A 12322-nucleotide genomic window follows, 5' to 3' on the forward strand; every position below is an offset into this window, starting at 1 on the left:
TAGTACATCACCAGAGGTACTTCGATTACTATCGAGTCAAGTATAACGCACACACATCTTCTTAATATAAAACATAAAAAAATATAAAAACTCTTGAGCAGGAAATTTATTGGATTTTTCCGTCTCGTTTCAGCACAATACAGTTATTGGGCATTAATCCTGTTGCTGTTTCCCATTCTGACACTATTTGGTAATGTTCTAGTTATTTTATCGGTGTGCCGTGAAAGAATTCTGCAAACAGCCACCAATTACTTTATTGTATCATTGGCTTTGGCTGATCTTCTGGTAGCTGTTGTTGTGATGCCATTTGCCGTTTATGTTCTGGTAAGTGATAAATATGGTTTTTATTGACAGGAAATGTGTTTTGGCGATTTGTTTTTATTTATAAGCGCTGCCATAAATAGGTATTGAACATCGCCAATACATTTCATAACGAGATACTATCAAATCGATGTACTTAGACCACATGAAACACTGAAAATAGTTTGAGAACAGCAAATTTACGTTCTTACTCTCAATGATCTCGTAATTTACGCAATGAATGCTGCGCATGTTGGAACATTTTCTGAAACAGTTAAATTAATTCAATTAATTTTGACGTGATCTGATTTTACCTGAAACCTGATTATAGTGATCAGGTCTGGCCTAATCTAAAACCTGACAGGCAGACGTGAAAGTTTATATGTATTAGATTGAAACTAGGCTTAGGTCAAGTCAAGTCATTAGGGATAAATCATTAGAGGTAAACCATTAAGAGTTCGAAAGGTTCGTGAGTATGATGATTTCGAAAAGTTTTGACATAAACTATATGGGAGAAATGTCAAAAGCTCACGAGATTTGCGAACCATAATGGTTTACCCCTATTTTGGTTCATAGAATTCGTAAGTAGGTTAATTTTGTAAACTTGTGACATCAAATGTATGGTCGAAATGTCAAAAATTTATGAAATTGACATATTTACGACCTTAACGAACCATACTGGAAATTTGCGTAAATTTTGGTAAAATTTTGGGCTAAAATCTTACGACCTCTTTCGTACTTCATTAGTTCTTGCAATTTATTGGGATTTGTTGTATTAAACATCGAGGGTGGTATCACCATCACCACACTCCTGGATGTCTTAGGGATAATTACGTTCTTGAAGTGCTGTCATTTTTGATCGAGAAATACGCGTTCTCCAAAGTTCTACTTTTCATCTGTATTGGAAGGTAGAACATTGGGTTCCATGGAGTAAATTTCCAGATATTTTTTTATGATTAAAGCTCTGACAAAGTGTCACTTAATTTATGAATGATCCCTTTGTATGTTTGGCCATGAAAATTTCTCATTTTCGTTTATGATTCACTAAATATGTGCGTGCAAAAAGACATGACTTACAACACAGAAAGTTGTTATTTCTTTCCCAATTCAATATATTACACATGTGGAGGTCCACCAAGAAATGAAATACTGCAGTTTAAACATTATTGTCAAGTGGTATTAATCAAACATTCGTCAGCTGTTATGTATTCACATCAATATAACTGACCTTCACAATTCGATTGAAACGATGACCTACAAAATTCGTTTTTTATTATCATCAAAAATTCTTCCTGTCCATTTTCGTCAGTGCATTGTCATTTTCGGCATCGTGATACCATAATAACCATCGTTATATTGATGTGGAATAGAATTGTCATCAAAGTTCCCGTCGTGTGGTGTGAATAATCAGCTTATGTGGAGTTATCATTAAATATCCCGTCGTTTTGTGAATAGTCACCGTCGTTGTTCCAGTCATTTCCAAAATAGTTGTCATAACCGTTGTTATCGTCATGAGAATTATTCGTGAAATTTTTCTCGTTGTGTCGATCGATCGTCATTATTAGCATTTATTGTACACCCGTATTCAAAATTATCTCCACGAATAACAAGGAGTTGCCACCCAGGCATAAAATGCGAAAATATATTTCAGCGACGGAATTATTGATAGAATTTCTCCTTTCACAAAATTTTTAATTCGATAAAAATATTGGTAAATCGAGTTATTTATAACGCTCACCCGAAACTGAATAACGCTCGAACACCATCAGTCTTTAAAATCGTTGGTAAATTGTATAAGTATATGTGGTGGGGGGTAGAGCATAAATTTAACATCCCAAGGGGTATACTTTTTGAGTATCAGCTTTTCTGAATCGTGTCCCCTGAAGCTTAAATTGGTCAAAGTTTTGAAGAGTAGGCAAAACGTTTTCGCGTGTATTTTCGTTTCTAAATGTTCTAGAGCAGTAATTCCAACAACGAAACGAATCAAGGGTACGGATCTCACCAATCAGAGAAAAAAAAAGTTTTCGAAAATAGGTTCAGCATATATGTCCTCGAAGTGAGGCTATAAACATTTCATATCCACAAAAGCTTTAATTCTGGAGGTTAAATCTAACATCCAAAATTGGTAAATTTCATTCGTTTAGCCTTTTCCCCATTCAATTTGCAACATTATGCCGCATACGTGTCGTAATATATCTGTCTTGTGAAAAAATCACTTTCAGTTTCAGTTTCACAATCTTATATGCTACAAGCGGCAGCTGAAACTACGCACCAAAAACTTTTCGATTTGATTAGATCTATTAGACCAATAAATTTCGTTTCTCTATCCATATTAAGTAAATGTTAACGGAATACCGAAAAGACATAAGAGTTGAGATGAGCAAAACTAAATTATAACACCCGACAACGACACTCCAAAAACTTTTAGTTGCCAAAACAAATTAATTTGATTCACTCCGTACGGTGTGTAACATTAATAATTAGAGTTCTGTGAAATGGATATCGCCTTCAGCTTTAAGTGGTTTTGAGCATCGATCGAGGTTCCATACAGAGGGCAGACTTTCGGTAATAGTTTCAGAGATGTGGAAATTGAAAGGAACGCAAATACGAAAATTGTAAATATTAACAGATACACGTTGGATGTGGGCGGAGAGATGACATGGTGGCTGGTAAGCCCAGAACTTGCTCTTTTGTATCTCTGGATGTAGGTAGCTAATTGATATTTTAATTTCATCTTACGACAAAAGCCTATGTTCTCGACAACGAAGTCTTTTCAGTTCTCAACAACCTAGTAAGGCTTCTTCGTGAATGCCTACACAATCTATAGTTTAACAATAACTTGAAGTCTAAAATTTTTCAATTTGCAATAATTCTCTTCGTTCCACACGGACGTATTTATGGTCGTGTTGCGTTATTCATCATTTTCCGTCTCGAAATATGTCATACACGACCGTGTTACGTATAATGAAACGACGCGAAGCACATAAAAAGCCTGTCGTTGGTAGGTACATACACACGAGATGGTATATACACTATATAAATTGGACGTGTTAGCGTAATTGATAAAGTGTTTAATTTTTCCTTTCTGTTTGGTACATGAATTATTGCTTCGATATAATATTGGGAAGTTTGAGTTAATATGAAATAATAACCTTGTGCAGAGAGGCTTTTACGATAATTATTTAATCGATTCTCACTTTGTGCTCTGCGAATGGCAATATCTATCGTATTATATAGTGTACGTGCCAAAGGCATGCCAGTCTCACAATATGCGATACGTAGTATAGAAAATGGGCTGTTGCCATTCGCACCTGTGTCTGTGTGCTAATTGCCAGTCGACAAACTTTTAGTGTCTTTATTGACTATTCACATACGTGTGCAAGTAGTCACTTTATTAACTATTTGCGCTCGTCTGCAAATCATATGTCTATTCTATTGACTATTCGCACACGTGTGCAAAATAGTGTGTCTGTTGGCTATTCGCACACGTGTGCATGAATAGTCAAACGTGTTCAAATCGTGTCATCATTGACTATATGCACACGCGTGCGAATATTCACTTCGCAGAAAATATCTCTGGAGACGTTCCTAAACGGAAAGGAAGTCATTAGAACCCCTTAGGGTTTTGCATGTTAACATGGTTCGGTGTAACATTTTCCCTTATAATGATCCACTCATTACACTATCAGATTTATTGCAGCCAGTCAGACCCAGCCATTAGGATGGTGACAGAGACGAACATCTTCAATCAATTTGGAATCTTTAAACATTTCGCGACCGACCATACAATGTCGTTAGACGAGAATTCGGAAACTCTTTCTTATTTATATCAAAAATTTACGAGAAAACCAAAATCTGAACAAATTGTGGATATGAAAAGGATTAAGTTCCATGGGTCGGTGGGCTGGCATAACATCAGCCTTTTTATAGCATGACACATTCATTATATCCCAAGATTTGTTTTATTGAATATTGAACGTAGACCTCTCTAAATCATGTGCTGTACGTATACCGGCTGGCTGTTCAGTTCAATCCCCCTACCTAAAACCGGCATGTCATACAAAAATATCGGTGTTTTATCGTCGAATAAAAGTCAAAAAATTTATTATTATCATCTCGTATGTACACATGACCTCCGTTTATTATATTCGTATCCTCAAAGTGCAAAGTTCAAATTTATTTATTCGAATGAATGGGAAAACGATATTTTTTCGACGCGAATAAATTTTGAGCTAAATATATTCATATTACCAGTCAACCAAATTTATTATATCCCAGCCAAACAATACAAATAGCCCAATTCATTTCTCTCGAGTTCTAAAAGCCGAGCCATAGATTTTGTATGGATTGTGATTAACTGTGATTTGAATGGGCTCTGGCTTTCGATTAATGCCATTGTTTCATATGTATAATAAAGTGCGTACAATGCGTGCGGTGAACCATTTTCATAAATAAAACAATTACGTTCGAAGTTTATGCATTTCGCTATTTTGCGGATAGTTCGCCACTGTCATTCGATTAACTTTATTGTATATGGCATATTCTGGTGAAAGTGAATTTAGAGCCTAATTTATGCTAAAGTAATTAAGCAACGATGCCGTGCCATAACAAACATAACATTTCTGATAAATCGATGTTTGTTATAGCACGGCAATGGAGCTAAAACAATTTATTGAATGAACGACACAATAAGTATTGTGCACATTGGTCAGTAGTGTACCAATTACGAACACAATTACACGGCGCTATGTCTGAATTTTACTAAGCACCTCCTTTGTGCCTTTGACGGTGAGGAAAAAACCTCGTGCTGGTGGGAAGTATTTGTTTGAGGGATTCTTTTGAATTTCGACTGACCGAAATCGGCGCTATTTTTTCCGGGATTTTTTATATATGTCTAGTTAGGCCTTGGTGCCTAGGCCCCAAAACCAGTCTCACACATTTTTGATCTTTCATACCTGGCTGGTTGTAAGTGGCCAAAAGTCGAAAAATGAGGTTTCGTAGTTCGGATTTCATTTCCGTAAGGTGGCGAGGACACGGGCGTGTATGGGTTCGTTGGAAAGCTGAGGTCAAGTACTCCTGGGGCAAATATTAACTTCATAAAATTTGATGATAATCGGCCGAAAATATGACTTCCGGAAAATTTCTCAGAATCGATGGAACCTCCGTGAACTTTGATGAGAGCTGTGACCTCACTAATGCAATTATTTGATTCAATTATTACTTATTATGAATGTGGAGGACCTCAGCTTTACACCGATATCCATATTTAGTAGTTTGGTACGTGACTACGTAACAGATGAAAACTGTGTGTTTCACTCCGCCAAACTAGTAAATATGCGTATCGCTGTAAAGCTGAGGCCTTCCACATTCATAATAAGTAATAAGTTAATCAAATAATTGCATTAGTGAGGTCACAGCTCTCATCAAAGTTCACGGAGGCTCCATCGATTCTGAGAAATTTTCCGGAAGTCATATTTTCGGCCGATTATCATCAAATTTTATGAAGTTAATATTTGCCCCAGGAGTACTTGACCTCAGCTTTCCAACGAACCCATACACGCCCGTGTCCTCGCCACCTTACTCAAATGAAATCCGAACTACGAAACCTCATTTTTCGACTTTTGGCCACTTACAAACAGCCAGGTATGGAAGATCAAAAATATCTGAGACTGGTTTTGGGGCCTAGGCACCAAGGCCTAACTAGGCATATATAAAAAAGTCCGGAAAAAATAGCGCCGATTTCGGTCAGTCGAAATTCAAAAGAATCCCTGTTACCCATTTAGGTATGAAGATTTGAAAGACGAAGCTGGCACACTCAAGGACTCTCGAGATACGTTTTTTATTTCTTTTATTGAAAGGCCGAGTCTTCACTCAAAATCACTCAAAATGGCCTTAACGGTAGGTTAAATTTTTGATTTTTTTTTATTCATTGGTAAAAGTGGTAAATACAGAAAACATCCGTTACGCTTGTTCCCACAATAACTCGAGTAGTTCCTAACTGTTTTTTTTTTGTCGAGTCGACGTGCGACTATATGCTTGAGAATGAGTTCGAATTTTACAGCTTCCAGCTAGAGGCAAGTATCTTATCTTACCTTATCTTAAGTTAGAATAAGTTGGGAACAACATTTTCTCTACAGTGTGTCGCAGACAAGTGACGATTCCACCATTTATGAACTAACTCAAAAAAAAGTATTCGATGATACGACAACTTTAATAAAATAAGTGTTCCAAGCGAATGTTTTAGCCTTATGCTCCTTATACTTTAAGACTTAATTCAGAGAGAAGAGTGGATTTGAATATAATGTAAAGAGAGTCGCTACTCCTATGTATGTGGGACGAATAAACCGAATAGGAGAAACAAAAAACTCACGCTCTGCTGTCACTTTATTATTCATTAAAAATTCAAAAATCTGTTGAAAAACTATTCAGACAATGGAACTTACCCACCCAAGTGTCGGGTCTTATTTAAACTTAAGCCCGTTGAGGAATGACAACTCAACTGTCAGGCCAAGAGATCTATCTGCTTTCATATTCATGCCACCAGTACCTCGTTTACTTAGTCCTAATTCTTTGTATTTGAAACGATCTTTCTAAATAATGTTTTAGGTAATCTGATGAACATCAAAAACGGTAAGCATATCGCAAGTATGATTATCGAATCTGGTCCATTGTAATCTATTACTTCAACAGTTTTAACATATCGTTATGGCTGTAGTATAGCACATTAACCAGAGCTTCTTTTCGTATCGTTGTCGTGAACATGATGACAATTACCTTATGCAATCTCGTTTTGATCCAGTCAAAAGTTCGTTGCGAAATTCTATTCGTAAATAGGGTTTTACTGAATTGTTAAATCAACGTAAAAAGTAACATGCAAACATAGATTGAGAGAAATTTTAATGGAATTAAGTTGTCATTGTTATCGATAAAATTCAAATTCCAATCTTGCTCAGCATGCAATTCAGTCAAAGACATATTTTCTGACTATTTCTCTTCCCTGCAGTTGTTTCTGAGTTAGTAGTCAACTCAAAGTTTTCAAATTGTGTGGTTAACAAGCGAGCTTTGCTGTCAGTGTGTCAGTTTTCATCATTAAACAAAAATATGGATGGTGAGGTGATAGAGTTTCCAGTTATTATTTTCACATATCTAACGATTTCTTATAATCAAAGGGAAATGTTTCTTTGCATGAAACAAAATACGAAAACATTTACGTATCGAATGCCAGTAGTATCGCAGTATAACATTTTGCAGCCGTTTGATTCTGCCTTATAATTTCGATATGCTCTTCAGCTTAACAACGGAATATGATATCGTAGAAAGACAAACGATTTCAGCTGACAAAAGTGCCGCACGAGGTGCGGTGTAATCGGGCAAGAACGATTGCGCCTTTTAGTTATATCTATTGACATTCATTGACAATGACGTCTATCTCATATAACTATGCGCTCTCAGAGTAACATTTTGCTTCCATAGACTAAATGCCCGATGCACCCTCAGGCTCTAGCAGTCCCTGTGGCCTGACAGGTAACACTTCTGCAAGCTTTTAATTCATGAAATTGTCTGTCATTTCAAAGCGAAGATATCGTTTCCTCAAAGACGATAAAATATTCTTGCAATGAAATCGATAAACTGATTGTCACAATAACAATCCTTTACTCAAATGGAATGCTTCAATTTCCTCACAACATTTGATATACAACACAAATCTTCCCGGCCAGAAATACGGAAGAATTTACAATGCTCTTCGATTTCAAACGATAGGAAAAATGTCCCTCTCCAATCCGGTTAAAGTAAATCAATTTCCACCAGCTCGGGAATATTATACTGTTAAGGCTGGTACCGGCTTATATTTTTATGATCTCCCAAGGCCAAGGCATATAAACACACACTCACTTGATTTCCATGCAATATGTTAAAGTGCCACCCATGTGAAATCGTATAAATTTCATTCGAACGAGAAAAGATAACATAAACTGTCGTACAGGATGATATCCAATTCCTCCCTTAAATACACATTACACATACGACACAGCAGAATGTATCCTAAATAAATATAGATTTTTCGGGGGCATAATGTCTGTCCTTTTTTTTTCTCCACACACTTCGAGAGCGTCCATAAAATCACTTCAATCTGGTCTTACCAAACATTGTATTCCTTCGACACGAAGCAGAGCCACGCCAATTCGATATTGAAGTTCACTGGTTGAAGTGTACGTAATGTAATCTATTCTGTGCTGTATGCGTTACGAAGAAGTAGAAGGAAAAACTCTGCGGAGAATAAAATATCTCTTTCAAAGAATGTTTCGAAACAAAGAAGACGAAGACGACGAGGATAAAAACTATAAAAGCTGTTGTGTATGCGGATATTAACCGCCTGTCTATATAGGCAGAGAATAGTGAAATCGTATAGTGGATCTATTTTATGATTGTGTGCCCTGGGGTTTGCAAAACCGTGTTAATGACATTCTATATGGAGGCATTTAGATGGGTTATCGCCAACCATGTGGGATTTTCATTGATAATTTGTTGGCAGATGAGTGAAAATGCTGAAATGAATATGGTTGGTACATTCAATGTAAACTCTTTTTTTTTGGTTTGTTTTGGCTGGTAATGAATGGACACCATACACAGACGCACTCTGCATAATGTCGAATATTAAATTTCTGAATGGTTATGTTAATGGTTATTGAGGGGTTTTCGGTTACGGTTTATAATTTTCTTCTTAAATATGTGGGTGCTGTGCTGTTAGTAGAATTTTGCTTGAAATTGTTTTTGAAATGCCGATTTCTTCGGTTAAAGCGATTAAAAGGGGATCAACTAATTCCTCTAATTGCGCGGTTTGCGTTTTATTTCAATGAACAGATGTTCCAACATTCAGTTGGTGAATCCGATGAAAAGTATTTCTGATATTTACCATTGAATTGGAAACCGTCGAAAGCAAATAAGTGGAAAATGGGGACTTAACTAACTGTAAAGTAACTGATGACCTCTTCAACTCTTTATGGTTCCATGGTTTCGATTCAAAAACATTTTGCACTTTCTTCTAGCCACACATACATTACTACCGCGTAAGAGTTCTACTTAAGCTATGTCATTATTCCGCTTAAGAGTAGAGTTGTCATTACTTTGATAAAAGATTTTGGTTATCATTTTGAGCATGGTAAAAACAACTTTTTTTTAATTTCTTTGATTCCATTTGTTCACTTCAACAAGCAGTGGATCAGCTATATGCATAAACGAGTCTTGATTCGAATGATTCAATTCAGATGATCGTGTCAAGCTTTCAAAAACGTCTAAATTGTCTAAAAGAACTGCGTAATATCTACTTTACATAACTAGCCTTTAAAAAAAGCAAACTCATCTTGGAAGTAGTGTTTTCTTCGCAGAGCCGTACTTCCCGACTTTTCACGCCTCAAAAACAGTTACAGATTCTTCTTTGTTAATCTTCTGAAATAACTTGTATCATATTGGTGGAACAGCTTTAAAGAGCTTACGAGAGCCAATCGATTCCAAACACATTTTAAAACATTTTGGTCCAAAAAAATATGAAAAACCACTTTAAACAACAAATATATCTCAATTTTAGTTTTCATTTCCATACTAAATCGCAAAATAGAAAAACTGACAGATCGTAACAAAGGAGAAAAAAGCTCTCTCTGACATATAAATTTATACGACTTCAGGCGTTGAATATTTCTTTGTAATTCTCAGTAGCTCAGTGCTGTCAAAAGTTCTCCGAAACTATTGTGGGCCTATTTTAGGGTATTAAATTCCTTAGAATTCCTGAAAATTCCAGAATTCTTCTTTCACTTAAATACCAGCCGAATGTCACCGATGTAGCTTAAAAACATTAAAAAAAAAAAACAACCAAAAAGGCCATAAAACAACTGAGGAACTTCCATCTACTGTTGTTATAGAGAAACATATAAAACGTGACTGAAAAGTTCGGGAATTCCCCTACCGCAGTTGGTACCAAAGTAAAAATTGATTTTCGGGACCTTCTTTCGAATTTCAATGGAATAGTTTTTTCAAGAGTTTCATCAATTAAGCGTTTCTCCTCAATGATATTTTGGCGTAAAATTTGAATACGCCTTAGTGAACGCATGAGAAAGGGATCGTTCATAAATTAATTAACGTTTTTTCAGTGCTGTCATCAAAATTAAATCTGAAATATCTCGAGGAAAACGTGCTTCCCCCATTAAGTAACTTTCGAAGCTTTCTGACGTTATTTTGACTTAACGTGGCAGTTGCGTTTCTTCGTCCTCGTGTTTTGATTAACTTGTCCCATGTCTTTGAATTTAGGTCTACAAACTACACGGTTTTCCTCGGACCCCGCCCCGGTGTCCCCATAATAAAACAATAAAAATCGATAACAAGCAAGAAAATTCTGACGCTTTCCGAATTTATGTGTAACTCAGATTTATTGACACACAATGTGGAAGTTAGTTCAGAAAATAAATGAAATTCACTCACTAACTTTTGCTCTATAAATCTAAAAGTCCCCAAGAAAGTCATAAATTGTTGGGATATTACAAGAGATGATGGATTAACCTACATCTGGTCAACTATATACCATACACCGATGACGTACAATCACAACACAATCGAATAGCATCATATAAAAACCGAGAGGCAACACAAAACAGCAACGAAAGAAAGCCAAAGAACAAAAAAAAAACCTCGTCGAAAGAATAAAAGAAAAATTCATGGCAAGAAATTGCATACATTTGAACTTTGTGTCTCTTCCCTACCATACATAAGCGAAACAAGTCACATATTTTCACCAGATTTTCAATCATTTTTCTTGATTTACCAAAAACCCGTAATTTTTTCGTGATATTTTTCCTTTTAGACTGTTTTATGTTGTACATACAACCTAAAGTGTTATATACAATACAATAAACCCCCATGAAACAACATGTAGATTCCATCCAGATGGAGCGAAAATATAAGATGGAATAAAAAAAAAAGAAGAAGAAGAAGAAAGAACTTGGGAACATATTACTGAATAGGGCATAATAATTCAACCAAACGAACACCCGATGCTTTTAGCCCATCATCCATCGGTGTGTGTATGGTGCTGGGGCTCTAAAAGAGAAAATATTATAACAACAACAATAAAAGTTAATAACGCCATCTTTACTGTTTGATTTCATATAATATACTCTGTCATGTGGAAAAATGTCATTTTTTATCTATTCCGTTGGCTCTTCTCTCTGGTTCGGTTTGTGTGTCATATTCGGTTCGGGGATTGGGTTTAATGGGACTGTTATATAAAATTGAACGTAAAAGCGAACAAGTATTTTGCATCAATTTATTTATTAGACATGCTCGTACCGAATGCCATATGGACGAGCACACCCGGGAGTGTCGGTGGTGTAGTATAAATTTTTAAATTTATGGACTTGCTCAATTACACCATCACCGAGATGAGCATATTTTATCATTAAAGGTGAAAAATATGTTAACTTTATGTATACACCACCATCAGGTGGAGTGTTTGATTTCTCTTCATATATTATGTCGTTTAAAGCGGTAACTTTGCCAAAAATACATCGAAATCGATTTCTCTATAAACATTTTTGAGTTATGGGCAGTAATTTCGATATTCCATTACTCCGAACGCAGAACCGTAGAGGACCTTCTACCGTTCGTAATAAACCCACATAAGATTGATAAAGTTACGTCTTCTTTCCCGGTCATATTTTTTTATGTTATCAAAAGATTGTAACTGGGAAATAAGTATGGAAACGGCTATACGGTCGGGATGTGTGAAAGAACACTAAGAACGAAACAGAGATATGCTGAATGATATGAAATATATTTTGTGTTTGGCTTAAAAATTGGTTTTACTTCTTCTTCTTCTTTTGGGTTTTCTTTTTGTCCGGTGATGTTGGGTGAGATTTTCTCGGATCGGGTTTTATGTGCGAGGAAAATGTGTACAGATAAAAAATGCTTCGGAAGCTATTAATTTATGAATGAAATAAATTTCATCGGACACTTTTCGATTTGAATTGTTGAG

The 12322-nt window shown here is 35.9% G+C and overlaps 1 protein-coding gene across 3 annotated transcripts in view; it reads left to right on the plus strand.

Annotated features, from left to right (window-relative positions):
• The window catches only part of LOC119076894 (dopamine D2-like receptor), a 208084-nt gene that overhangs the window by 49103 nt on the left and 146659 nt on the right, over positions 1–12322 (plus strand). For all 3 annotated transcript variants that reach the window (XM_037183900.1, XM_037183901.1, XM_037183902.1), the window contains exon 3: positions 134–324. In XM_037183900.1, coding sequence (XP_037039795.1) covers positions 134–324 — 191 coding nt within the window. The remainder of the gene's footprint in view (positions 1–133; positions 325–12322) is intronic.

The sequence above is a fragment of the Bradysia coprophila genome, unplaced genomic scaffold (assembly GCF_014529535.1).
Source record: "Bradysia coprophila strain Holo2 unplaced genomic scaffold, BU_Bcop_v1 contig_232, whole genome shotgun sequence".
NCBI lineage: Eukaryota > Metazoa > Arthropoda > Insecta > Diptera > Sciaridae > Bradysia > Bradysia coprophila.